Here is a 27,698-nt window from a genome sequence, read left to right as displayed (position 1 = left end):
ATTATATCTTTTCTCCCTGATAACCGAAGGAAATTCAATTTCCATTTCAATGTTACCATGAGGTCTCTTCTTATGTTTGGCGAGATAAAACTTGCACGTAAATGATTTTTAACATCCAACGATGTCGCAAATATAAGGTCACTATTGGAACGAAGGTGTCGATTCAATTTGTAGGGTCTGACGAATGAAGCGAACCTTCATTAATCAACCTTCAAACGAACAGAGAAACAATTTGGACTCCGAGGGCTTGAAAAAATTTCTAGTTTTCAAATGTTCTTCAAATGACCTTCAAATGTGTTATTCTCTGAATAACCTTTATGACCTTGAAATATGGCTTTTGAGTGTCGTCCAAACTTCCATAGACAAAGTACGGACCCTAATTTTAACACCGAAACTTCAATATTGAGATAATTTCTGGTTCTTCTTCTTTTCAAAAAACCTTCAATGACCTCTACATGGAGATGGAAATCTCAGAAAATTCTCAGAAATTTTATCATGAAATGGCCTCCATGGTCTTGAAACTTTTTATATGTAGTTCTTCAGTTCTGATATACATTTGTAATAGGTCTGATCTTTTTAAAGTCACTATTTTTTGACTTATAACTAATAATATGCGTAAAATGGAGTTGAATAGCCCTGAATATAAAATTTTATCTTATGAAAAGGAAATACAATCAAACAGAAAAGGAGATTTAAAGGATTTTGTTATAATAGTAAATTAGAAAGGAAATCGATCTACGTAAACTATGAGGTTATTTTTAATTTTTAATTTTGATTTAGTTAATCAATTTACCAATCGATTGGAAAGGATTCAAAGTAGAAACCTTAAACAATTAAAAGAACCTGCAATTTTTCCTGAAAAATAGAATTTTTTTGAATAGAGAATGAAAAACTAAATACAATGGTTTGTGTAATGCTTAATATCAACTCCATTGACATCATAACTCCCTCTAAGAATAAAATTGCATTCAACACTCTCAATTCATAAAAATTACTTGAACTCTTTTCATAGTCTAAAGATCATTTCACCTTCTTCAACAAACATTAGCACATATACGACACTGATAAACGCAGCACAATTTTCTTGATAGCTACAATAATTATACGATAACTTCAACAGATATCATTATCATCATTACTGAAAAATCTTTGTGCTAAAACATTTCTCTACTTTGCTGTTCAAAAATTCAAACAATCGTACAACTTATTGAAATATATATGCCCCTCACAGGTACCATCATGAAGGAGCAAACGACACAACTTGTGTCACACAAGTGAGCTACATAGGAACTATTGATAAGATGAACTCTCGAATGATGGTAATCGTTGCGATTACTTTTGGATGAGAATCGTTTTAGACACAGGTCACATTAGAATGACTTCTCGACGATATGAATGAGCTGATGTTTTTACTAATGAGCTAATTAGATAAACGATTTCTGACAAATTCTACAAACAAATGGTCGTTCACCAGTATGTGCACGAACGTGACACTTAAGATTTGACATCTGACCAAATACCTTAGAACAAAATTTACATTTATAAATCTTTTTCTCGAATGACGATAAACACGATGAAGGAGAAGATGGCGAAGACAAAGATGATAGACAAGATGATGATCGATCTACGTAAACTTTGAGGTTATTTTTACTTTCTAATGTTCATTTAGTTTATCAATTTACAAGGGAATAGCGGCCTCTGTGTATTGAGAAATATTTTCATTTTAAGTTGACGATATAAATTAACCTCATCTTGTGATTCATGCAATTCATCAGCGAGTCACGATAATCCACCAAATGACATTTTAGTTTTACTTTAAATCATAGATCAAAGGAGATAATAATTTAACAGTTATCTGATGTGATCTGATCTTCTTGAAGTTTGTAACTTTTTTAAGCGACTTTGAATAGTCAACAAGATTATTGTTTTGAAAACAATGTTTTATTTGATTCGTATTCATGTCGAGACCTACATGATGAATGAGGCTACTTTTTGATGTGAATCTTTTCATACATTCATGACACTGGAATAGCTTTGCGTCAGAACGAGCTAATGTTTCTGAAATGAACTGACTGGCTAAATGATTTCTTCCAGTTCTACAATCTTTCTCTAGTATGTGCACGAATTTTTTCCTTAAGATTCGGTGTGACTCATTTGATGGGATGAAAACCACGAAGGCGAGAATGGCTAAGACATAGATCGATGAGATGAAAGTCAAAGAAACGATTAAAAATGAATTTTAGTCTAACATTTAATTCTATTCAATTTACCATTTTTTATTCAATAGACCAAATGTACAAATGAACTGATATAAACAAACGCCGACTTTTAGTCCACTCGAACTCCATTTAAATGGACCTTCAACCGATTCCCTCTTCCGAATGAAAAGTTAACTTGACCAAGAATTATTCTCATTAATTGTAGTTAATTAGAGAGAAACAATCAACTCAAATTACTTTTTCTTTTCGAGTAACCAAATATTTGATAATCAATTTGATTGTTTAATTTCCTGAGTAATTTTAGACTAATTGTCCTGGGAAAAGATCAATTGGTGAGATAATCAATTTTCTCGCGAAAATATTAATTGGAAAGTAAAATGAAATTCAATTTATGTTTGGTTAAAAATGGTCATATAAATATACTCTTTAATTGTTGAGGAAAAAAGACTAATTAATTTAATTACAAAGCTATTTGTCGCCCTTTTTACTCGCCAATTTGCTTAATAAACTGTGACCGGATAGAAAAGTGATGAGCCCGAGACCCAAAAGGTATTTAATTGTGGTGAACATGTTCAATTGGAGCCACAGGCATGTAAACAAGGCGAAGATTGAACCTAACCCGAGATGGAAAAGTAACCCACTCAAAGAGAATGAGAAACCAGAAAGATTCGCACCGAGTTTAGCCCATAATCCAAACAGAATCAAAACTGGTACTAAGGTTAATAATGCGAAAGTATCCGATACAAAGGTCGGCGGTCGCTTGTCTTGTTCACGGAAAATGTGATTAATCACTGGTTTTGGACTGTAAGTCGACTTCATCCATGGACCTTTATCTTGAAGGGCTTGTGCTTGACCAGAAGTAAATGTCACTCGAGCTGAGGCTAATTTCCAAACGAACGGATTATTGATCATCGAATCACCTACGATCAAAGAGATATGATAAAGACCAGAATTGAAGCCCAAATCTTTTCCTCGTTGGGCTAAATTGAGATCAAATTTATAAGTGTCGGTGCCAGTTTCCATTTCCGCTACATAAACGTGTTCTTTTTTACTTTCATCATTCAAAACCTGGACGAAAACTTGGTGGGCAGTTAAAGGCTCATTTGAATTTGTATCTTTCAAAGAAAATTTCAAGATCACTTTCTGTTGCTGATCGACCTCCAAGATGTTGCTACTATACTGAGGAAATTGAAGAGGAGTCGTTTTCAATGGACCAGATTGATCTTTGTCGGCAATTCCAATCTCTGCCTTTTCCACTTTAACAGTAGCGAGTCCACCTCCAAGCTGAAAAAGAGATGAAAGATAAAAGCTGTAGAATGATTTTTCCGACTATGAAGAGACAAAGTTCCCTGAAAGTTGGATTAAATCACACCATTACTCTTCGATACGTTTGACAGAGTGCCCTTCAGTTGACACTCGAAAGGTCTCCAACATCATATCGAGATTAAAAAATGTAATTCAAATCAGTTGCGTGTCAACATACCTCAGGTTTTCCACCATCGACACCACCGGTTTGCATCACAATTCCAGGAATTGCATTCACTAAGTAAATAAATAAGTAGACTAACTTCCTCATTCTACCAATTAGTCACTAAATCAACACTAATTAAACAAAAAATTTAATGTATCAACTGAATTAGGCGAAACACCAAAGAGTAAACAACAAATTGTTGACAAATATTCTGACTCAGCATTGACTCAATTCGATATCGATAGTCGATATATCGTTTCTCTGGAATATTATTTTTCAGAACTCGAAATATTGACCAAAGTTCAAGTTCATTCGATAAGTTTTATCGATAATTTTTAATTAGAAAAATATTTTTGACTAGTTGATCAATTGGTTTCTAATCTAATCTAATCTATTTATTAATATCTCTCAGTTAATCTGATTGATTGTTTTCTACATTAATAATCCCAAATGGACATCGATTTGATTGTTACTTTTGTTAACAAAAATCCAATCGTCAAAGGAAAAGTTGATTGATAATTTAATTTAATAGACGAATAAATTATCCATCTGATTGATTGTCAAGAGAATTCATCAAATTTCCGAATAAATTGAAATAATATATTCACTGATTTGATCTGATTGATCAAATTTACAATGAGACTTAATTGTTTTCATGTTGATTGTTGATTATCAATTTTTTTTCATTGTTGATTTTTTTTAATTATTGGCAATTAATAAGATTATTCCTCGTCGGCAGAGCCACTAATTGTTTTGACGAATCCGTTAATGTCAATAAATCCTCGACTATCGATTGGAGCTTCTCGAAATGCTACTTCGATCTCATCGTCGGTTAATTTTTCGCCCCAGGTCATTAGCGCTTTTTTCAGGACATTTTCGTGGACTTTTCCTGTTTGATCGCCATCGAAGGTTCTAAAAGCAGCTTGGATAACATCTTCTCGATCAGTTCCTATTACAATTAAATGGAATCATTAACGAATTAGTAACTTGCCAACAATTAGATTAAATTGTTGATCACTTACCAGCAATTCGTTCACCAAAGATTGACAAGAACATCGTGAAGTTTAATGGTCCAGGAGCTTCGGCTAACATTGATTGTAATTGTTCATCGGGGTACATTCGACCTGTTTAATTGGTTAGAAAATCAATTAGTTAATCATTAGGTTTTTCGATCGATTTTATTTACCAAGAGAATCAAAAGTCGCTCTAAGATCATTTTTATCGATGATTCCGTCCTTATTTGAGTCGATGAATTGGAATGCCTTTGAAAGGAAAATAGAGTAATTAGTTGATTGTTTAGAATGAGAATATTTTTATTTCTAATTATATTCGGTATTGGTGAGCTTTTTTCAAGAGGAAAATTAATCAACTAAAACCTAAGCCAATTAGAAAGAGAGTTAATTGTTTAGTAGTTTAGATAATTCTGATTCAGCTCAACTCGCAACTTGGATTAGATCCAGGAAATTTTATTCTCGCTCAAAGTTGAAATGTTAAATTGTTGATCAAAGTTATCGATTGATTTTGTCTTTGCCCTTTAATTTTGACAAATGATTGAAAGGCAAACTCACTGATTTCTCACTGATTGTTATATGATTGTAAGAATAGCTGAGAGATAATCTTGGCAAGATTAACAGCTAATCTTTATCCTACTTGTCTTACTTACGATTGAAATGATAACAAAATATTCAACAATCGGATTATGATAACAACTTGTTATCGTATCAATTATCAAATCAACTGATACAATTGAGATGCGATAGTTTTTGAGCGATTTCATCAAAGAGCAATAATCAGCTGAGCTTCCATTTCTTTTCACTTCCAGAGAGTAATAAGAAGCTATTACTCTTTAGATTCTATGAATTTATCAAGAAATTATCTCAACTAATCTGGATTAAAAAACAGAATCAAACATTTGCAATATCGCGAAATTCAATTGATCTAATTGCGATAACACTGATTAGTATTGGTCATGACAATCCACTCTTCATACTTAGCATACAGATTAACTCATAAGCTTAAACGAGTCATAATTGAATATAATTTACGATTAACTTTTCAAATCATCGGATTAGTTTAAGTTAATTGTGACACTTACCTCCTTAAACTCAGCAATTTGATTTTGAGTAAACATTGCAAACACATTGGACGTTGATCGAGTTGCTCGTTTCTTTGAAGAGTCCGTTCGAGTTTTCGACATTTTGATGATTTAATTAGAGTTTCAAACACAAATAATAAGGGTGATTAAACTGGACAATCAATAGAAAATTAATCTTAAAACTATTATAACGGAGACAGTTATGATAATCTTAGTGAACGATGTTGTTTACACTGATTCGTATGAGGATCCCAATGAACAATTTCCACTAATTTCAGTAAATGATGAGAAAATTGAAATTCGTAAATGAGGATGATGAAGGAGAGACTTTCGGAAGATATTGGATGATAGAAATGCTCAGTTGGTGAAATCAATCGAGACCAAACGTGGAGGTTAATACTAGAATGAGATGAGGAAATTTAGAGATGCGGAGGAGGATTTACAAGAGAAAATCGTTTTTCTAACATTTTGAAGAGAAAAACGAGTAACTTCATCTTCATCTTCTCTCCATGAGTATCATCATCTTCTTTCTTACATGAGCCTTATTTGGTTACCATTTGGGAGGAGTGATTGGTTAACAAACCATTATATCGACAAGTGATTTAACTTTAGTTCGATATCTAAATCTTTCTCCACTTTTAACTGTAAGTTCCAAAAAAAGAAACTCTTATTTTTCATTAGAAAATTTTGGTTCCTTGTTTTAGGATGGATCTTATTTCCTTTGCTTAGATTAACTTCATGATCCAAGACAAATAAACACCATTGATATTTTTACGCATTTCGAAAATGATTAATGGCCATTTTCTGGACAGACATCTTCGTGGTGGATATTAAGTTTCTCGAACTTTCAAATTTCAACGAAATATCAGAGACAAAAAATTGCATCTTCTTTGCGAATATAATGTTTCACTGTTTAGAATAAAATTACAATTGTATTAGGTTGAAGTTCGAGGGAATCTTAAGGTCCAAAGTGAGAAATTTGGCAACTAACATGATTGTTAATTGTTCAGATTGATGTTGTAGTGTTTCACCAATTATCAGTAAAAAAATTGGTCACTATTCTTATCGTTTATCAATTGGTTGAAATAATTCGTTACGTAAGAAAATGCTGAGTTGTGTTACGAAAGAATCATTTAAGAAAAGGTTGATTGATCAGTGAATTAAACGATTATCATAGTGAATTGTTTTCTTTTCAGGTAATTCATTTTGCAATTGAATCACATGATATCTTGTTGATAGATTAATCTGATTTGTAGCTTCTATCACAGATCTGTTTGGTCTAAAAATTCAGCTTCTCGTTCCAATTGTTACGAGACTCGAAGATTGTGCTGAGAAATCAAGAAAAATTCAATATCTCTGACCACATAATCCACGAAAATCACTGTAGGTCAATTCGAAAAAACTGTAAAAATGTATTTTCATCCATTCCAAAAGTAGATTGTTCAAATTAAAAGATTGACTACGTTAGCAGGAAGATGAAATAATTTCGATCAACAAAATGAAACTTATTACTGATTTTTCTCTCAGCTTAAGGATACGGTTTCATGCGAAAATTAATTAGTTAAAACAAATTTTGTGTTTTAATGAAAAAGTCTAAGAATTTGCGACACTTTAAGGTCTATCTAGCTCTTTAACATCAGAATTTGACTGAACATCGAAAGGCAAAGCTTATCAGGTGTCGACAGCGGACATTTTTTACTAATTTTGTGACGATTTGATTGTCCTCGGTCCCCTTTGTCCACAGTGATCCTTAAGAGTGAAAACCTAACCTAATCTAATTTAAACAAACACAATTTGTTAGCAATTAGGCCCATTTTCATATGTAGCTGTAACTACAAGCTGAGAAAAAAATGAGCTTCAAGTGAAAATGTTGAGCTGACGGACATTTGAGCTGCTCACCCAAAATTTCAAGGCACCGAAGATCAGATATTAGAAGATATATTTACGAAAATTGTCTGAACAAGGAACTAAAAAGAACTTGTTAACAGCTTAATTACCAGAGAATAATTTTTAATTGAATTTTCTTAACTGTAACAACTTGAATGGAAATGAGTTTTTGATTAACATCATCATTCAGGTAAAAAGGGAAAAGTGAAGATCTGGATTCTAATTGACAGATGAACCAACGATCATGAAAAATCAATTGTTGGAAATGAAGGTTGAGAAAATTAAGGAAATTGATTTTCTGAACTAATTGTTTGATTAATTTTTGGATAAAAAAAGTATTGCGAATTCATCTCATTTGGTATTATTGGTGATTGTTGGATGTCCGATTGTCCAAAAGAAATTGATTAAAGTAATGGTTTGGCTTAGATACACGAAATTGAACAGAAAATTGAAAAATGTCATCTTCGTTTCTTAATAATTGTTACCATATCCCCGAATATCAATTAGATTAGTTGTTGATAAAGTTTTGTGATTTCTAATGTAATCAAAAAACTCTTCTTTCGTCATTTGATACTTGTTTATCTTCTTGTTCGACCAACCCTTTCCTAGACCCCAATCACAATTAATTAATTTCGATTTTTTGGCTGCAATTTTACTTTGATCTTGAGAATCTTCCAATGGTCTAGTTTTATTATTCTCCTCAATTCTGTCCTTATCTCCTTCGGTTTTCACCTTTTTCACCTTTTTCGCCTTTTCCGGTTCATCGCCATAGTCGTTAGGCCTTTTACCATCATCTAGAAAAGAAAAGAAAACACAATCAATACAACTGATAGATAATACCCATGATTAGAAATAAAATAGATAATCACTCTCACCTTTGACCATTTTGATTCGAAACAATTAAATATGAATAAAGAAAACAAAGATACAAAAAAACCAGAAATTAAGAGAGTCACAAACAAAGTAAATGTTAGAAAGCAAAATAAACTCAACCGAATGTGTTGAGATACTTAATCAGGGGCGAATTGATTGAAAACAGTTATTTTTCTGGATAAACTCGAGGTCACGTTTAGTTGATTAATTAATTTATCGGTTAAATTAAACATAAGAATAAAAAGTAAAATGTAATTTAAATTAATTAGAATTGAATTGGAAGTAAACACGAGGTTGAATGAGAGAAAATGAAGAAAAGGATCAGCTGAGTTTCCATTTCTTTTTTTGCTTCCACTTCTCATTGAGTCTCATTCTCACTCGTTTCCATTGTGTTTGTTTCTTTGTTTACTGCTGATATTTTAGTCTTTTTTCTTCTTCTTTTTATTTAAATTAAATATTCGAATGAAAATGCCCTCGTTGATTCCAATTGAAAGGTCAAAAATGTCTAATGAAATGTGGGAGAAGCTTAAGATTCACATAATTAGGCAGCGAGAGAAAAGGAAACAAGGTAAGTCATTCATTCACTTTGATGGTTTTTCTTTGTTTATTATATTACATGAATACTATTTTCTATTTTTTTTCTACTTTTACTATTTCATTGGATTTATGATTTATTCTTTTATTTCCCTTCTTTTCTTTTGTCTCAATTTCTAGAGCAAGAACAAGATGCTGAACAGGAAAGACTTCGCCGGGAGCAAGAGCTTAAACGTAAAAAAGATGCCATGACATTGGAAGAGATTAAAGATCAGCTTAATAAATTGGAGACCAAATTGAAAGATATGAGAAAAGAGAAAACTGACCTTTTCTCTCAATTGAAGAAAGTTCTTAATGAAGGCCCAACCGTTCGTAAAAAACCAAGGGAAAGAGAGCCCGAAGTAACTGGACCCCAATTGTTGAATAATCATGTTTATCATCCCTATTACATCCCGACCAGTATGATGTCTGCGGCCAGTGTAGCCAATTGTCAATCGCCAATGTATCATAGAAATCCTAATCTTAGTGTTCCAATGACCTCCATTGTTTCCAATAATGTTAATAATTACATCTCTCAACAATCTGCTACCAATCATACTCAAGTTGTACCGGTTTCCATGCATTCAGTTGCCGGTGTAATGTCCCAATCAGCTAATCAAGGATTAAAACGGCCTCTTCAAAGGTCCTACGAGAAGAGTCCGTCACCGCCCGGTGTGCCTTACACAGGAATACTCCCGGTCTACAAGAATCCAATGTCATATACACCAGCCTTACCAAGTATGATAATCATTTTATCCCAAATCATCATCGATAAACTGAAAAGCCTAAATAGCCCAATGGTCATCCAGATCAACTTATACACATTGGTCATTTTTATTTACTCTTATTTATTGTTTAAAGAGACTCATCATTCAACTTTGGCTTCATTCAATTTATCGCATGTGATAATCTTTATAAGAGTTGACATATTTATCTATTATTTAACCGCCATTGATAATGAATTGCTCAACATACAGGTAGATAAGAAAACAATTGTAGGCTTATTGAAGTGGCGATGTTTTCATCATTAATTATCTCCCCTGGTTTTGTATTCAATGAGATTCAATTGGGTTTACCTTTTATGCTCATTATCTCAATAACTAATGTACTAAGAGATTTTAACCCATTGGGTAATTGAATCGACATCAATTGGCTTCTTTTGTCTAATCAATTGATTCTATTCATATTGCTGATTCTTTTTGTCACAACTAATTGATTTTCTTATCTTTTATAGGAACTCAATCTGGTAACTATTTATATTACCCTCAAGGAGCACCTCCACAACTTGGGTATGAGGTGAAAGGTACACCCTATCATATATTTCCAAGTGCACCAGGACCTTACGGTGATAATCAACAGCAAATTGAAGCCGCTGAGTATGAGGCTAGTAAATTACGTTACGATTATCAACAGCAAATGAGAGCTCAAAGTCTCGTTGGACCTCATCCATCTACCTCTTCACTGATCCCAATTCAGACAGGCCCATCGAAACCCGGTGGTATTAGTGCTGGTTTTCCCGTCCAGAGAGTTTCTGGTTCAAATGCTGGGCCGAATATGGGTCCAGGTCGTGATGGTGTTTCAGTTCTTTATCCAGGTCGAGAACCTCAACCGTTTCCCATCCATGGTCGAGACATGAGAGATTCTTATCCACCTCGAGATATGAGAGATTCTTCAGTGCCCTACCCTCTTTATTATTAATCTTTTCACTGAATTCTCGTTCATTTATTAATAGTAATAATTATCATTCAAAATGCGCTTAACTTAATCCATTTATTGTCTCTCTTTTTGTAAATAATTTCATCTCCAAACATTTTCTCCTGGTAATGTCTTATTCAATTGGAGAGTAAAACAAGAGATTTATCTGGACAAAGCTGAATGATTGACCTTGTGTTATCAATTAATCTCAACTGAATTCTTGAAATACAATAACACTTACAACTTTTAATGTAAATTAAATCAAAACCTCTAATTGACTAGACAATTATTTCAGCTCATTCAATGTATTGTTAATCGTTGAGAACATTTCGATCAACTTGATAGTGAAAATATGAAAATTACTTTCAACGAAATGAAAGTCGATTTGTCACAATATAAGACAAAATGATTACTACTTTTCGAAAGGTTATTCTATTCACAGGAACGACCATTACCACTCGAGGGCATTTATCTCTACACTATATTTGGAATTCATACCAACAACGTTGGAGAGATAAATGAATCAATGACTGAAGAAGAACTTTCAAAAAAGTTAATTGATCGAAATGGTATCAGAATATTTCAATTCATTCAATCTTTTATGGGATTGGCTCTGTTGATCGTTACCAAGTATTTTTTAGTGAATTTCTTGGTGATGGGGACGAGAAATCCTTCGGCACCGAAGGTGTAAGTTGAAAGGAAATCAATCTACTCTTTTTAAATTTAGATCCATAGATCACTTTTCCCATGTAAATTTGCATCTTCAATAGTTGTAATTGTGAACTACAAGTTTATCTAAGTAGATAATTCATTTGAAAATATCTTTCAGAATCTTAATTTCTTTAATTTATTTTCCATTACGATCAGTTAAACGAGAAATTAGGATTGCAATTGATGTTTCTTTTTGATCGTCATAAATCAGCGTTACTTTTATTTCCAATCATTTGTTTTGATTTCTCTTTGAATATTGGTTACTTGTCAAAACCCAAATCATAACCAACAATCAACATATTGATTGTTGATCATTAAATTGTTAACGGATTTATCTCAACCAATCATGATTATAATCGTTGATTTACATTCTTAATGTCATAATCACGTAACACGATTATTTCCAATTGATTATATAACAATCAAACTTTCATCAAGTTGATCAATAATCATCAACACTCAATTACAGCAATCTCATCAATCTAATTGTGGTTAATATCATACAAGTTTTTCAAACAATCAGTCAAATGGCCTTTTCATTGTGAAGACAATTAAAGAAATGGTTTACAATAACAATTTAATCACATTAATCACATTAATCACAATTTTCAATTATTCAGTGAACATTATGTGATATAAGTTTTTTTTATTTCCAAAACATTAATAATTAAGACAATCTGGTGTCTTAATTATTGATGAACTTATATCGCTTCGGGAACTTGACCAAATTAAATGATACGAAACTCAATAAAAATTCTGGTTTAATTTTGACGAAAACTTTAATATTCAAAATTCTTTGTAATAAGATGGACGATCAATTCGGTGCCTTGACGGACCTTCGAGCAGCTCGAAGTTAATGTACAAAGCACGAAAGGTTCAATAGAACTCGATTGGACCAAGTGATAACTCGGTGAAAGTTCGTGAGAATTGTTGTAACTCAATTTGATTAGAAAATCAATTTCAATCTATTTTTATATTAATCAACTTTTAATATGTTTTACAAACTAATCACAATTTAAGTAGCCGGTCAACAATCAAGAGAAAGTGAAATTAAAATCATATTGTTGAATTGATTAAATATTGATGTTGAATAAATGATTTAACAATTTGTCTGATTGATGATAATTTAAATGACCATAACAAAACCGGTAATCAAAATGTATACATAATATTAATTTAAATTACTTTTGATCAGGAAGAGCAATTAAATAAACTACAAATGATTAAGATTCTTGTTTCTCATCTTAATTACTTTTACAAATCAATTTATCTTTGATCAGATCAACAATTAAAAAAAAAGTTTCTTCCTTCCGATTATCAAATCAAAGTGATTGAAATAACAATCAATAGATCAAGTTAATTGCTAAGAAAATAATTCTAACTGTGTTTATATCAATGAAATTGTTTACTTTTAAATTAGTTGATTGTTGATATTAAATTAAGGTCAATCGGGTTGTTAATGGTCATCAGATTTATCGTTAATCTTGTTATTATGATGATTAAATATCCGAAAGTAAATTTTGATTAACAATTTCGTGTGGAAAGCTCAATGAGTTTTGTATCACCACTTTATGATTAGTTGATTGTGGTGATTAAGATGAAGGCGAAAGGGATTAACAGATGATTATAATTTAATAAGATGCTATTAATAATAATAATGTTATTAATTGGCCTCAATTTAGTAATTAACACACAGAAATGAAGGTAAGTGTTGATCATAATCAAATCCTTTGATTTTTTTTCATCAAAATGATTAAATTTTCGTGTAACAGTTACAAATGATAGGTTAGGATTAAATTATTATTACCATCATGATCAATAATTAACATACATAACAGTGATCCACTAATCAACTAATAGTTAAAATTGATAAGAAATTTATTCCGGGTTAGATTGAGATTAAGCTTAAGGGTAAACTCACTTATGGACGAATCTTGTTTTTAGCTTAACTATTTAAAGTAGTGACCAGTTGATCATAATCAAGATATTGCTTGAAATAGTATCGCCTCTAGGGGATGATAGTTTATTAATGAGGACAAGATGATGATGATGATGATGGTGATGGTGATGATGATAAAAGAAACTGAGAAACAAGAATGATAATGTTAACGAAAAGATGAAACAAGAAACTCGATTATCTAAAAAAATTCATGATATTTTGACCTGAAAATATCAGATTATATATTGGAAATGTTTATCGATCCAATGATTATCTAAACTGGTCGATAGGTTTTACTTGTATGATTTGTAGTTGATTAGGATAATTAAGGTAACAATTAATGAGAAGTATTATGATGATTCGAGTATCAAAAATTTCCAACAATCGAGTATTCATCAAATTCATCAGATCATAAGAATTATTCTTATCTTCATCTCTCTCCACCTTTTTTATTTCTTCATCTTATTAATATTACTAATCCAGAAAGATGATGAGGAAGAGAGGGAAGAGATGATGAAGATAAAGATGAGGATGGAGATGATGAAGGAGAAGGAAGATGAAAGGAGATTTTCAGCAAACTAGTGACATAAACAAACTCACATTCAAGATGAAAACCTGTCCATCAGTTTAATCATCATCCTGATCATCATCCTCATCTTGTTGATCATCAACAACAACAACCTAAATCATCAACAACTTAAAGCAATCAACATCCGTTTAGATTGAGAAAATAAAACTTTTCCTCTTTTAGAACTCGAATTTTTGTTTTTCTTGTGTTTAAGTGAATTTTGTTCCCTTCTCTTAATTGTTTACACAACAATTAACTTTGATTAATTCAACAACAATGTCTACAACGTTAACAGGCCGCTCGATGAAATTGGCTCGGAGTATAATCAAACCTAAATTACCGTCCAAACATCGTGACAATTTAATGTTAAATGTTTCTCGAACCCTTGTAACTCCAGCGACATCGACTCGTGTTGATTATCAACCTACGATTCCAATAACTTCATTGGACCTTAAACTTGCTGGACAATTGGTCGATACACCGGTCAACCATTTCGATATTCGTAATCTACTTCGAGAAGAGGCAATTTTGTCCGCTTTTGCTTTAGAAAAAGTTTCATCTCTACAATCTGGATTATCGTCAACTCACCATCCGATTATCTCAGTTGCTCAAGAAATTTTCCAAGATTCGGATACAAAATGGATTAACTCACTGGGTGGATTTACTTTGTTACTTTTGGCTAAATCTCTTGAATCAGTTCCTTCGTATAATTGTAATCACAATAAACAACATCAATCAACGAATTTCAGTGAAAATATTTGGGAGAAGCAAAAAATTTTCGCCGAATGTTATGAGATGATCGATAAAGCAATGTACATTCACCACCAATCGATCATCAATATACCCGTTAAATCATCAAGTGAATCAAATGTAATCGATGGAACAATTAACAAAACCAATACTATTCTCAACAATGGAAATAAACTCGCAGTTCTTGGAGGTGATTATCTTTTCTCATTTGGAATCATCAGACTCGCTAGTGTAGTTAAACGTGCCAATGTTTTCGACTTCATTGGTGCTGCGATCGATGAATTCTGTATTAATCAATTCGATAATTACCAGAGAGAAATCAGTAATTATATTAAACCGAAATCAGATATGAACATGGAAACATGGGAAAAATATGGTGGCTATTGTTCAGCTAAATTAGCCGCTTATTCAGCGCAATTCATCACAACGCTGACCAATTTATCGTCGAAGCGATTTGAACAATCGGCTTTTGATTTCGGATACAATTTGAAACTTAAATGGAATGTAAGTAAATCTAATTGTTTAATTGTTAATTAAATCATTGGTGTTTTATCATGAAGGAAATTACAATCATTTAGTAGGTTGATGATTAGTTTGTCTTCAATCGTTGGTTTGATGATCTTTGTTTTTGGGAATTGATTTAATTTACAATTAAGTTGATTCATTTCCTTTGGTTTTTTACTTTACTTGAGGTCACAATGTTTTCCAATAAGGTTTTAATTGTTGATGGTCGGTCATCAGTTGACTGGTCATCTTCGTGGTCAGTTGTACAACACTTACAGGTCTGAGCATAAGTTGACCAAATGTAAGTCGATTCATTTGAATTGAAAGCTGAACAACGAGATCTAGTTAATCGTCCACAAGGAGTTGAGGTTATACAAAGTGAGGAAATTAAATTAGTTTGGTTAACAACAATTAAAATGAAAAGGAAAATAGCAATCCCATGGTTCACAATTAACTTAACCATTGATTATCAATAGTTAAACTGTAATAATGATGAAATAATAACGATTGGAATCAACAATCAAATGGCTTAACCTCATCAACTAAGTAACAGTTACAATGATTAAATCAAATTAATTTCAAGAGTTACAATTTTTTTCCTGAAAACAATCAAATTAAATCTAATTAAATCTCTCCCGTTGCTCCTTACCTTAATTAACCTTGCCTTAAATCATCATCAACAACGCTAATTACTTGATTAAATTGTTAAGAGAAAAATTAAAAATTGCTCTTTACAACTTAAAAGTAATACCATCGAGTAATTAAATTTGATTTGATTAAGTTTACAATTAGTGTTCACTTTCAATTGTGTATTACAATTAAGAAGAAGAAGAAAAATTAAATGTTATTTAGTTAATTGTGATTAGGTTAAGTTGATTAATCCTTGAAAGGTAAAGTATATTTATCCTTCATCTAAATTGTTTCGACTTATTTACCTTTAATCATTTCTTATCCTTAATTTAATTTAATCAAATTTTTGTTAATTACCCTGTTTATTAATTGTTGCAATAAGTTAGTCCAAGGTAGTCAAGATTGTTCAGTTAATTATCCGATTGTTGGTTAATTGTGTCAAAGGATAAACGAGAAAAATGATTTTGTGAAACTTTTGATTAATTTGATTAATTACAGTTTCTTAATTGTTGATGAAAACTCACAATTATTGATTCATATTTTCAGATGGAAATTTAATTTTGATTGGAAAGGGAGAGTTGCTGATTAATTTGATTGTCCGATTGTTAATTGTAATGTGAATGGCCTCAATTTTAGTTATTTATTGTTGATTAAAAATAGAATCAAATAAACTATAAGTTTAAATTTAGTTGATTTTAATCCGAACCAATTGAAACGTTTTAATTATCAACGCAATTAAATTAATCATCAACAGTCAAGTGAATTATCAAATGATCATCTCGCTTGATTGTTACACCAAGGGTCTAGTTTGAATGGAGATAATTAATCTAATCAACTAACAGTTGAAATTTATAATTCGTCAATACTTTAATCATCTCAATTAACTAATCACAATTTTCTAATTGTTTCCAGCTTGAAGAGGACATTCAAACAATTATCGATACAAACAGTAGACGATATAATCCAATCTCAGCGCCGATAATTAAATATATGGAAAAGGATCCACAATTTATTGATTATTTGTCCAAATTGGATTGGGAAAAAGAAGACACAATCAGCAAGGTAAATTAACTATTAACAATTAATTCTTTTTCATTACTAATTAAATTTCTCTCTGATTCTTTCGTCAGGTTAAAAAGATCTTATTGAAAAGTAACGTAATTGACGAATGCCAAAGTTTATCTAAATTATATTCCGACAAATGTATTAAATTATTACAATTATTTCCTGATTGTCAAAGTCGTCGGCTCCTGGAATCAATTGCCAAGGGGAATTTATCTAATTAGTTAATCATAATCACAAGTAATTAAACAGCTAATTGTTGCTGAAATGCTCAAAGCAAAGACAAATTGCTTCAACTCATGTTCATTGAATAACCGATTGTTGAAAATTGTTTATTTTTCGAAAATTAAAATCAATTAAACTAAATTGTTAATCTGAATATCAATCAAATATGGAGAATCAGTTTTCGATAAATTTCCATAATCAGTCCAATTAGAATATTTAATTTTTTCCCCTTCTGCTTAATTAATGTTTTCGCTTTATTTTTAAGTTTGTGACCAAAAAAGTCAAAAAGTTGATTTTGTGAAATTGATTGATTATTGTTAAATTAATACATTGATTGTTCTCGAACGGAATCACCAGTTTACAATTGATTATAGTGATTAATTTTTCTCCTAAAACAAGACAACAAAATGTTTGATAAAAGACAAAAGATTCATCTGAATAATAATAGATTTCTATGGTTAGAATTATTATCTATCCCATGTTTCGCTGAACCATTTAACGGAAAAGATGGGAAAAGGATTGAGAGTGAGAAAAGGCAGAGAAAGATTTTTGATAGAGAAGAGTTTAGAGAGAGAGAGAGAGAGGGGGGAGATAAATTGATTTGATTTGATTATTGGAAAGAGGGACAAATGAGAATTATTTAATTTCACTTGGCTGTGGAACTTGAGATTGAATCTGTTTACGAGTTTTCTCTCCTTTTCGCCATAAAATGATCTCTTGTTGCTTGAAGTATCTTCGTTCCTCTTCATCGACAAGCACTAGATTGAGAAAATATCGAACTGAAAACTTTTTGTTAATATCTTTCATGGTTGGTGTTAACTCATATCCAGCTAAGAATAATCGTAATGGAATTGATTCACCACGAACAGGAGCTCCGTCCATAATTTCATATTTAGCGATTGTTTCATTCTCGTTGAATGTATTCTGACCAATTCCAGTAGATTCTTTTTTAATGATGGCGATTTCCATGTGTTTAATTTTTATTCTTACAAGGAGAAAGTATATTTTACCAACAATAACATCTTTCAAATGATATCTGATAATAAGAGAGTATAAATAATCGTTAGAATTGGAGGAAAGGCGACAATTTAAATAAGAAACTGTTGACTTACTTAGATTTATTGTATTCGAACTCGATGTGTAGACACTCTTCAATTCCGACTTCCATCTTAATCGGTGAATTGACCTCTGGATAAGAAGCTAGTGTGTGGACAATTATGTCCATCTCCTTGATTATGTCAGATAATCTTCTGACAATAGTAACACGGATAAAGTATCTACAGAAAGAGTATCCATTAGTTATAAGCTCGAAAAGGTTATCGAGGTAAATTTTACCTTAAACGAACATTTGTTCCAGTATAGGATTCATATGGTTTTTCGACATTGACAAATTCAAAGGAATAACTAGTATTTTGTACCAAATCACCGGGACGAGCCAAATCTTTAACAAGAGAACTGAATTCATGATGATTACCTCTGTCTGCGTACAATTCAATTTCTCCAATGAATTCAACCTTGATTCCTAAATGGTCCAATTTGGTTCCAGGCTTTTTCATTGTTATATTAACCTGGAGAAAAATGAATTAGTAGAAGATTTTTAACCAAAAGAGGATAATTGTTCTCTCACCTTTCCAGAGACCGTTTCTCCATCATAATAAAGGTAATATCTGTCTTTCTTTCCATCCTCCGACTTTATCTCAGCCAATTTCCTATTCTCAGCTCCATCCAGAATGATGTCAATTTCAGCGCCAGATCGGAATGTAAGGAAACTCTATGGTCAATTGAACGGACAAAGGAAAGACATTTATAGATAAATCGATCAGTTATCAATAAAAATAATCCAAATCAATGACAAATACAAGACAAAAGGTGTAGCTAAATTGCTGAAGAGCTTCAATTTGTCAAACAACGGAGGCGTTTATTATGAAGGGAATAGAGAAAAGCAAATCTTCAAGACATATGATAGACTCTGTTTTTTTTGAGAAAATCAAATTGGCTAAAAAACTAATCATTCAAATTGATTGCAGGTTAACAATCTTGAATTAACGGAGGATCATTAAACACAATTAAGACTTACCATTTTATAAAAATTGATTTGCCAACACTGTTTATTAAAATAACATAATTACACAATTCTAATCATTTGTTTTCAATTTTCTGGTTTAAGGTTTAAGGGGTCATTTCTTCAGCTCAACATGTAAATTTCATTTCTTTTTCAATTATTTGATGACAATCAAGTTAATTGTTTAGAATAAAATTTTCTAATCAATACGATTCAAGAATAGTATATTGGGTCTATGATCAATTTGCGCTTTTTTCTTTATCATTTGGATACTTTCGATAAAGAATCGAAAGTTTGACTTGATATTCTTTGGGTTAATTGTTTGAAGTGATCGTTGTTATTGGAAATTAATTAAGGATTAATTTACTTGTGGTTGGAAATTAATTGTTGATTTTTTTTCTGATTGTTTGAACTACTATTTGAGTGATTGTGTTTTGCTTTGCTAAACTTCGATGGGACTTTAATTGCATTTCGTTCATCTCAATCATTTTGCAACGAGAATTAGATGATTTTAATTGTAATTGAAAGAGAAAAATTGTAAACAATTTAATCGTTCGATTCATAAATTGTACCTTGAGTTTAAAATTGATAACAATAATTCTCGAATTACAATATATGAATCGTTAGAATTCAATTAGTGTTTATTTACTTGAGATATTTTTAATTTGAACCAAATTAGAACAGTAATTTAATCCATCATTTAATCAAAGATATTGAAAGGATTGGAGGTGAATATAAAAAAATCCTATGGACACCATAAAGGGCGATTGAAGCAAATTAATCCATCCTGGTCTTCAATGATTTAATTGTAACCTTATTCTTGGTGATGAGATAAACAAATGCTCCATGACCTGATCCAGCGTCTCTATCACAAGCCGATAGAAAAGCTTGTGAGGTCACTTCAAATAATTCATCGGGTTCCATGTTCGGGCGATAAAGAGCTTCACAAGCACCATAAATCTGTTCCTCACAGTGACCACCAACAACGAAATCATTACATTCAGTGGTAGCGCCAATACAATCCATATTTGCCATAAATGTTTCACCAGTCTTTGGATCTAAATGAAACAATTAGGAACCAAAACAATTAATCAAAAATGAGAAGAAAAAAAAAATGTAAATCAAAGGAAAAATAAATCAACTTACTTAATCCGACAACAATACCACCGATGAAATATTGACCAAATCGGTGTTCATACAAAAGGTTTGAAAGCATGGAGGTCAATACTTTCGGTGAAACCTTTCGACCTTCCTTAAGTTCATACATGTTGACACGGAATCTTAATCGCTGATAAACAGTCAATGAATCGGTCGCAAGTCCAGGTAGACAAACATAAAGGTAAGGATTAATTTCATAAATTTTACTATGATTCACAGAAATGGTAGTTAATCGAGCTCCAAGTTGTTTATCGCAAATTATAGCGACACAATCCTTTCCACCCATGGCCATAATAGCCCCACCATTGTAATCAGCGATAGACATTATGAGAATCTAATTAAACACCGACAAATTAACAAAATTAAATTTCTCAAGTGACAAACAATTGATTTTGGAAATGAAAATGCTGAATCAGATGGTATCTGAATCCTTCTAATCTCCCCAAAGGAATGGATCCTGAGAAGATCTGAAAATTAATTAATGAGAATTAATTAATTGATGAAAAATTGCAAATTCTTTCAAATTATCAATCTAATTACTAAGACAATTTCATTTTAATCACTTAAAAACAAAAATTCTTCCCAACTAATTAACTAGTAGATTTTTTCTTCTTTAATCTTAGTCCTTAAATTGAGATTCGATCTAAAAATAAAGATACTTGATGATTTTCATATTTTCTGTTTATTAGTTTCTCAATGATGATCGTCCAATTAATTAGCTGATTAGTAGATTATTTTTATTTATTGTTGATAAAATTAATCGATTTTAGTTAATTATAAGCTATTAGACTTTGTTTCTAATTGTTTAGACAATTGAATGTTACCTTGTAGATGGCGACAACCTCTTCCATCAGCTGTGCACTAATTGAGGCGTGTATTGTTTTTGATAATTATTTGCTTTTTAACTCCTTTCATTGGTGATTAGTGTTTATTTCTTAATCAACTGTGGTCACAAAATACTTAAAATTTGTTACAATTGTTTGGATTACCTTTGAAACCGGTGTTTCTCTTGCAAATTCTGAGCCTGACTTGACCCTGATTCTCCGAGTATCATGTCTGTTTCATCTGAAGGCTCTCGATCAAATTTCCGGCCAAAGGTAACTGGCCTTTCACCCAAGGAAGGGATTCCTGGTACAAAGATAATTGTCAGAGGAGAAAATCTTGGCCGTAATCCTGATGATCTAATTGAATTGACAATTTGTGGTGTTGATTGTTTAATGTTTGCCGAATGGAAAAGCAGTAGTAAAATATTAACAAGAAGTGGAAGGTGTGATGGATTAGGAGATGTTGTGATTACAACTGCCTCCGGAGGAACTGGAACTTGTACTGTTCAATTTAGAGGTTTACCTGATATTGTTAGTCCAACAAAAGATTGTTCTGTTTGGATTAACGAAGAAGATTATTTCACCCTTGGTAAAACAAGCCATGGTTTAGGAAGTACAACATCCCTGGACTCTATTCATCTGATCCATTGGGATTATTACCTGAAGGAACTGAAGCCATTAAAAGTGCTCTTGGAGAAAATGTTGTCCGCCAATTTTTTCCAGAAGCTCTTGGTCAAGATAAAAGTGAAAAAGGTTTCGGTAATGCCTTTTCTCACGACTTTATTCCAGCCTGGTATCTCTTGGAAAATCATAGTAACGCTTCATTCAGCGATCTGGTTGAAGGTTTGGAGAGATTAAAGGCTCGAGTTAATCAAAAAAGTCCATCAACATCTAGTCTGGGTCCATTACAGTTACTCAAGCCAAACGTATTAGCCATTATCGAGTGTCTGGATGCACTGAAAACGGTTCACATTAATTTAAAGAAACACAAACAAGACATGGGATCAGATTTAACATACAAGGTGGAAGAACTTATCAAAAAATCTCTATCAGAGGCTCATATTATTTTCGATTCTGTGTTGGCTCGCAAGGATCTTGCTGATTCGACCAGAAATGCATTGAACGTTTTACAACGTTATCGATTTTTATTCAACTTACCAGCCACAATTGAGCGTAACATAACTAATGGTGAATACGAACTTTTGATTAGCGATTACAATCGAGCTAAATCCCGATTCGCTGACACTCAAGTTTGTGTTTTCAAGAGAGTTTTCTCTGAGGTGGAGCAAAGAATCATCAAATTTAGAGGAAAGATACAAGAGATGTTAAATAAAGGATGTACAAATCACGAAAATAGGAACATCGATGAAATCAAGAAATTAATCCAATATCTTTTAAGTTTGGAAGCTCCTGGTAATCCCGCTTGGGACTCAATAGTGAAAATAAAGGATACACTGTTGTTAAAAATGAGAGAGTGTCATTGTAAATACGTTGAGATGTCTAAATTGCCACAAATCATATCAAAAGATTCACCCAATTTCTTGTCCGAAGGAGATTCTGATGTTCAAGGACCACCAATCATACAATTCATTGAAGAGTTAACCGCTCTTTTTACTACTTCATTCGCCGACCTGGTCAAACTTGGCACAGCTTATTTAAACTGCGATTTCAATACCAAAGAGTCACAACGAGAATTAGAAGCAAAAGAAACTACCTTCAACAATGAAATGATTCAAAAGCCAATCACTTTAGCTGTAAATCTTATCCGAAGTGCCCTTTTACCAGGATCTATTATAAGTCTAGGACCAGATTACGAAACTTGGCCTGCAACTGCCGCTGATGAAAGTTTCTTTGTCTGGTTACCAAGATGTTTACAAGTTGGTTGCAATTTTTACAAAGATTTAACCAAAAATGATCTTCAACCAGTCGTTTATCAACCTATTCAACAATTAATCAGTGACCTTAGAGTCCATTCATTGGTATCTCTATTCAATCAAGCAGCCGAAGAGGTAAAACAACTTTACACCAGAGAAACATGGAAAATAATCTCAGACGATTCGTCAGGTACTCGAACACAACTTCCCCTACTATTTGAGGCGAAAGTTGTTGAAATATTACAACTTGTTCGAGAAAATATACTTCAAACCAGTACACCGGAAGAAATTGACATTTTCAGTAAGATCAATGTTCAGGGTCGAATGAAACAACTTGCTCAAAATCTACTTCAAGCCTTTTTATTGACATTGGAACGAACCTACAAAAATCCCGTTACACCTCCGTCACCAAGTGACAAAGAACGAACCATCGATGAGGAAGATCGATGTCTAGTCGTCATATGTAATTGTAGTTTCACCACAAACCAAGTGATGCCTCGATTACATGAAAGTTTCGAAAAGTATAATTACCCTGACATGACCATGGTAATAAAAGTTATCCAAAATAAATATCGAGACCTGGAAAATAAACTTTCCTCATCATTTGTTGATTCCAAATGCGATTCAGTAATCAATTCATTGAAACCTTCAATGTACACGGTGGCAATTGAATGTTACACTGGAACAACAAAACCCTCGGAGGTTAACTATTATATTAAAGACGTGATTGGATTGATAATTGAAGTTCAAGCGAAAATATTTCTAATTGCACCTTCGTTAGTACGTAAAATGGTCAGTCAAGTGATCGAGGCCACATTAGAGGAAACGGCGACTCTTTTCCAATCAGTTTCTGATCGTCTAACCGATGCTGGAAATGTTCATGCACAAGTTGATTTAACAGCATTGGAATATGTTTTCTCTAATCCTGAACATTTTGAGACACCGAAAACCGATAAACTAATGAAAATGTCTCGATCACGATTAAGAGCTGTAACTTCATCAACCGACCAAAAGTTAATTTCTAGAATTTTAAATCGTTTTAAAGCATCAATGCAACTCCAATTATCATGCTTCAAATGGGCATCAGATAATACGATGATTATTGTTTGAATTTGTCCGATCCATCTCACATCCAATCTTCTTCAATAAGAAAACAAAACTAGATGAAAACAATTGAAAACAAAACTAATAGAAACAATTTCTGATTTAATTCAAGAAAATTAAACAAGGAACACAAAGAGGAGAAAAACAAATGAACCTTATTTTTACTTCTTCTCTGCTTCTCATTGTTACACATCATTTATTATACTAATCCAAATTTTCCTACTTGGGCTTTAGTTATTATTTAAGAATAAATATCTTTTGTATATGTTAAAAAGTGAATTAAATTATAATTAAGTTAATCAACTTTTAATGGAACTTTTTCATTGGAAGACAATAGATGGCGCTCGAAATTTTTCTCTATTGAGTTTGCGCAGAAACAATTTTCTTTTTTTTTCTATGTTTGTCTTTGTTGTTTTTCTTAATCAATTTCTTTGTTGATGGTGAATTAGATTAGTTAATTGGTTAAAATTAATTTCTTTTTGTTTTATTTTAACTGTGCCATGGATTTTCGAGTTTATCTGGATGGTGCTCAGCGAATTGTTTCCGGTGTCACTCTTGAAACCACATGTAAAGATATCGTTTTATGTTTGGCTCAATCTACACAACAATTTGGTAAATTTATCTTGGTTGAGAGATGGAGAAACAATGAGAGACTTTTGAATCCTAATGAACATCCAATTAAATTACTAAGTCAATGGGGAGATTATGCTTCTGATGTAATGTTTATTATGAAAAGATGTGACCAACCTTTGAATGAGATGAATGCCAAGTTACCTACTTCCGTTAATCCAAATCATTTACAGTTACAAAATCAAATTATCCAACAACAACTTCAACTTCAACAGCAGCAACAACAACAACAACAACAATCAAGACAATACCAGTCAAATGATTCTAATTCTATTGCAACCAGAGTCAATCAAAACAATCGAATTGAGGGTAAACAATTGATGCCAACAACCAATTTAAATGTGGAAAATCATGATCACTATGGAACTTATTTATCACAAAAACATGTTTACCACCAAGAAGACAAGTTGATCAATACGCCCAACAAATCAATTCCCTCAACACCCTTAAGCCAAAATTCTATGCCACCGGAACTTCCAACTGAAGTTGAATCGGACTATGGTACCAATCAAGCTCTCAAAAGACCAAAGCATCCACCACCTTATTACGAAGCTATAACTAAAAGTGCATTGTTGCGATCATCACCTTCCGGTAAAACTCGTTTCCTATTATCTTATTTTTCAAACAAATAGCTCAGCAATTTTAACAATTTTATTGTCTAATCTATTTCAGATCCTGTCTCAGAATCTGGTCCGGAAGCATCTGGACTTAATGGACACCAGTGGTCGAAGGAAGAAACTCCAAGCTTATCCAAATGTTCCAAAGAAACCAATCGATGTTCAAATTGTGAAGATGAAGATGTTAGCCAAAGGACCCTCAAACTTAGTCGAAACCCTGAGGAATCTAGAACGAAGCAAATCTATCGTCCAGACGAAACTAAATCATCGGATGTCAAATTATCAAATTTACAAAAAGATACACTGAATGCCAATAATCGCCAAATACTTGAAATAACATCACCAGTTAGCTATTGGGACTCTAAATATCGATCTCCTAGTGTTCAACCAAATCGACAAGATGTCATGAATGAAAACCGAAGAATCAATGAAAGATCATTAGACATTCGGCAAGAATCAATGAACAACATGGTTTCCGATGTAACCAATGAAGAAGAAGAGGAAGAGATGGTCAGACTTTATATTGAAAATAGAGGTGTAGAAATAGATAAAAGTAAGTTAAGAGTCCAGTTGTCCGAAATAGAGAATCAAATTACTGATTGTCGTCACAGTATTGAACATCTTATGGATCAAATCAACCGTAAGTATAATTTGGTATTCTCATGAAAAGTCGACCACAAACATAATCTAATATACAACTACCTTTGTATTACTATTATTTACAGAACTCAATCTCCAAAAAGAAGAAGAAGAAATGTTAAAGCGAAGGGAAGAAGAGAAAATAAAAGCTCAGCTGATAGAAATGACCAAAGAGAAAAGAATGGAATTCGAACGTCAGGTAATAAAACTTTCCCTCGCGACTATTTAATCTATTGTTTAATAATTAAATTCTTTCATTTCTAAAATTTTATACAGTCCGAACAATTCAGAATAGTGGACTCGGAACTTAAAGAATCCGATGAGATGCTCAAAGAGCGAATAAAAAAGATAGAAAAAATTCTTCATGATCTTAAGGAAACTAATCTTCAGGGGCTCAATTTACTGCCTAGAGATGAACTTTTTTCCAAAAACAATCCACAAATGAAGACTTCTCAAAGTCATGTAATAATTAATCCAGATGCAAGGTAAATACGACAATCATATTTGACAATCCATCGAAACTAATCACCTCCTTATTTCCAATCAATAGAAATTCATTCCAAGCCAAACAACAAAGACCCGGAAGCACAAGGAAAATGTTTGTCCCACCACGAGAATTGAAAAACGCCGTTGCAACCAGTAAAAATCCTCACGGAGTTTGGGTTTAAATGTTTACCTCCGTTTTCAAGTTATCCAATTTAATATCTTCCAAAGACAAAGAAATTTAAAATTCTGCTAAATTAATTAGCCTTCTCCGTCCAAAGTTAAACCTTTCATCAAATTGACCATTTCCACCTTACCCACAACAATTGAGCCCTTTCTAATTTACCTCAGCTCTAATAATTAATTTTAATCATTTTCGATTTCTTTATAAACATAGACAATAATGATGAGGCTCTTTTTATACACTAACCAAAGGTTTCTCTTTGTTAATTAACTACTTACAATATCTTTTGCACATAGAATTCACCTTAATTTTGTTTTAATCAATTTGTTCACAATTAACTTTTTCTTCCAGCGTTAGACTAACAATAGCTGATTCAGTTTATCAAATTGAATCATGTGATATATTCTAGACAATTAATTTTAATCAAATCTAGTTACCACTAATTGCGGTTTAACCTTTTTCCATTTCTTTTCCAAATCTCTTTCACCTCTAAACCCATCCACTGACAATCACAGTCATTAACTTATAAAAATAGAGACAAAATCATGTTAATCATTTCGTGTATCACCAAACAATCAAATTAACACTTTGATCACAACGAAAGCAATTTCACTGATTGATTGACAATCTATTAATATTTATAACTCCACAAAAACCCATTTATAAATCACCTCACCAATCAAACAATAATTAACTAGAAAATTAAATTCTATTAATTCTCAATTGTAATTGAAATTGATTTCATACACCGTTGGAATCTCATTAAGAGATTCTCACAATCACTGCAAACATAAATTTGTTTACAATTAATTGTAATTCGATGAGGACTAATCACTACAATCTATTAATGGGTGGGTCATCTTGACCTCTACTTAATAAGTGAACTTAAAATTGACCAAAACTTTGTGTCCAATTGGTAGA

At 32.2% G+C, this 27,698-nt stretch overlaps 9 protein-coding genes across 9 annotated transcripts; 4 read left to right on the top strand and 5 right to left on the bottom strand.

The window, feature by feature from the left end:
- Nucleotides 1-2,607: 2,607 nt before the first annotated feature.
- On the bottom strand, nucleotides 2,608-3,920 carry LOC128397189 (dolichyl-diphosphooligosaccharide--protein glycosyltransferase subunit 2-like). Its single transcript, XM_053357875.1, has 2 exons — nucleotides 3,703-3,920; nucleotides 2,608-3,503 (listed from the first exon to the last, which is right to left on the bottom strand). The coding sequence occupies exons 1-2, from the start codon at nucleotides 3,793-3,795 to the stop codon at nucleotides 2,688-2,690; spliced, it is 909 nt and encodes a 302-aa protein (XP_053213850.1). The 5' UTR covers nucleotides 3,796-3,920; the 3' UTR covers nucleotides 2,608-2,687.
- Nucleotides 3,921-4,198: 278 nt separating this feature from the next.
- On the bottom strand, nucleotides 4,199-6,163 carry LOC128397196 (myosin regulatory light polypeptide 9-like). Its single transcript, XM_053357881.1, has 4 exons — nucleotides 5,786-6,163; nucleotides 4,877-4,952; nucleotides 4,713-4,814; nucleotides 4,199-4,639 (listed from the first exon to the last, which is right to left on the bottom strand). Exons 1-4 carry the CDS (start codon nucleotides 5,885-5,887, stop codon nucleotides 4,413-4,415), a joined length of 507 nt encoding a protein of 168 aa, XP_053213856.1. The 5' UTR covers nucleotides 5,888-6,163; the 3' UTR covers nucleotides 4,199-4,412.
- Nucleotides 6,164-7,778: 1,615 nt separating this feature from the next.
- LOC128397198 (uncharacterized) lies at nucleotides 7,779-8,838 on the bottom strand. The gene is made up of 2 exons (XM_053357883.1): nucleotides 8,548-8,838; nucleotides 7,779-8,466 (listed from the first exon to the last, which is right to left on the bottom strand). Exons 1-2 carry the CDS (start codon nucleotides 8,555-8,557, stop codon nucleotides 8,144-8,146), a joined length of 333 nt encoding a protein of 110 aa, XP_053213858.1. The 5' UTR covers nucleotides 8,558-8,838; the 3' UTR covers nucleotides 7,779-8,143.
- A 29-nt stretch (nucleotides 8,839-8,867) lies between these two features.
- Nucleotides 8,868-11,091, top strand: LOC128397185 (uncharacterized). The gene is made up of 3 exons (XM_053357870.1): nucleotides 8,868-9,113; nucleotides 9,260-9,856; nucleotides 10,353-11,091. Exons 1-3 carry the CDS (start codon nucleotides 9,008-9,010, stop codon nucleotides 10,814-10,816), a joined length of 1,167 nt encoding a protein of 388 aa, XP_053213845.1. The 5' UTR covers nucleotides 8,868-9,007; the 3' UTR covers nucleotides 10,817-11,091.
- A 2,663-nt stretch (nucleotides 11,092-13,754) lies between these two features.
- LOC128397183 (all trans-polyprenyl-diphosphate synthase PDSS2-like) lies at nucleotides 13,755-17,356 on the top strand. Its single transcript, XM_053357869.1, has 3 exons — nucleotides 13,755-15,285; nucleotides 16,828-16,977; nucleotides 17,046-17,356. The coding sequence occupies exons 1-3, from the start codon at nucleotides 14,308-14,310 to the stop codon at nucleotides 17,199-17,201; spliced, it is 1,284 nt and encodes a 427-aa protein (XP_053213844.1). The 5' UTR covers nucleotides 13,755-14,307; the 3' UTR covers nucleotides 17,202-17,356.
- A 135-nt stretch (nucleotides 17,357-17,491) lies between these two features.
- On the bottom strand, nucleotides 17,492-19,437 carry LOC128397188 (vacuolar protein sorting-associated protein 26B-like). Its single transcript, XM_053357874.1, has 5 exons — nucleotides 19,280-19,437; nucleotides 18,830-18,973; nucleotides 18,538-18,770; nucleotides 18,315-18,479; nucleotides 17,492-18,238 (listed from the first exon to the last, which is right to left on the bottom strand). Exons 1-5 carry the CDS (start codon nucleotides 19,280-19,282, stop codon nucleotides 17,839-17,841), a joined length of 945 nt encoding a protein of 314 aa, XP_053213849.1. The 5' UTR covers nucleotides 19,283-19,437; the 3' UTR covers nucleotides 17,492-17,838.
- A 450-nt stretch (nucleotides 19,438-19,887) lies between these two features.
- Nucleotides 19,888-20,834, bottom strand: LOC128397193 (proteasome subunit beta type-3-like). The gene is made up of 2 exons (XM_053357879.1): nucleotides 20,411-20,834; nucleotides 19,888-20,322 (listed from the first exon to the last, which is right to left on the bottom strand). Exons 1-2 carry the CDS (start codon nucleotides 20,745-20,747, stop codon nucleotides 20,042-20,044), a joined length of 618 nt encoding a protein of 205 aa, XP_053213854.1. The 5' UTR covers nucleotides 20,748-20,834; the 3' UTR covers nucleotides 19,888-20,041.
- A 267-nt stretch (nucleotides 20,835-21,101) lies between these two features.
- Nucleotides 21,102-24,527, top strand: LOC128397177 (exocyst complex component 2-like). The gene is given in 2 exon segments (XM_053357863.1): nucleotides 21,102-21,865; nucleotides 21,868-24,527. Coding segments are annotated over 2 exon segments (2,754 nt in total). The 5' UTR covers nucleotides 21,102-21,474; the 3' UTR covers nucleotides 24,231-24,527.
- A 101-nt stretch (nucleotides 24,528-24,628) lies between these two features.
- Nucleotides 24,629-27,500, top strand: LOC128397182 (ras association domain-containing protein 8-like). The gene is made up of 5 exons (XM_053357868.1): nucleotides 24,629-25,445; nucleotides 25,527-26,111; nucleotides 26,197-26,309; nucleotides 26,387-26,595; nucleotides 26,661-27,500. The coding sequence occupies exons 1-5, from the start codon at nucleotides 24,725-24,727 to the stop codon at nucleotides 26,776-26,778; spliced, it is 1,746 nt and encodes a 581-aa protein (XP_053213843.1). The 5' UTR covers nucleotides 24,629-24,724; the 3' UTR covers nucleotides 26,779-27,500.
- Nucleotides 27,501-27,698: the final 198 nt, after the last annotated feature.

The sequence above is a fragment of the Panonychus citri genome, unplaced genomic scaffold (genome assembly GCF_014898815.1).
Source record: "Panonychus citri isolate SS breed McGregor unplaced genomic scaffold, ASM1489881v1 Contig00028, whole genome shotgun sequence".
Lineage (NCBI taxonomy): Eukaryota > Metazoa > Arthropoda > Arachnida > Trombidiformes > Tetranychidae > Panonychus > Panonychus citri.
The sequence above is the reverse complement of the archived record's forward strand: the minus strand, read 5'-3'. Positions and strand labels throughout refer to the sequence as shown.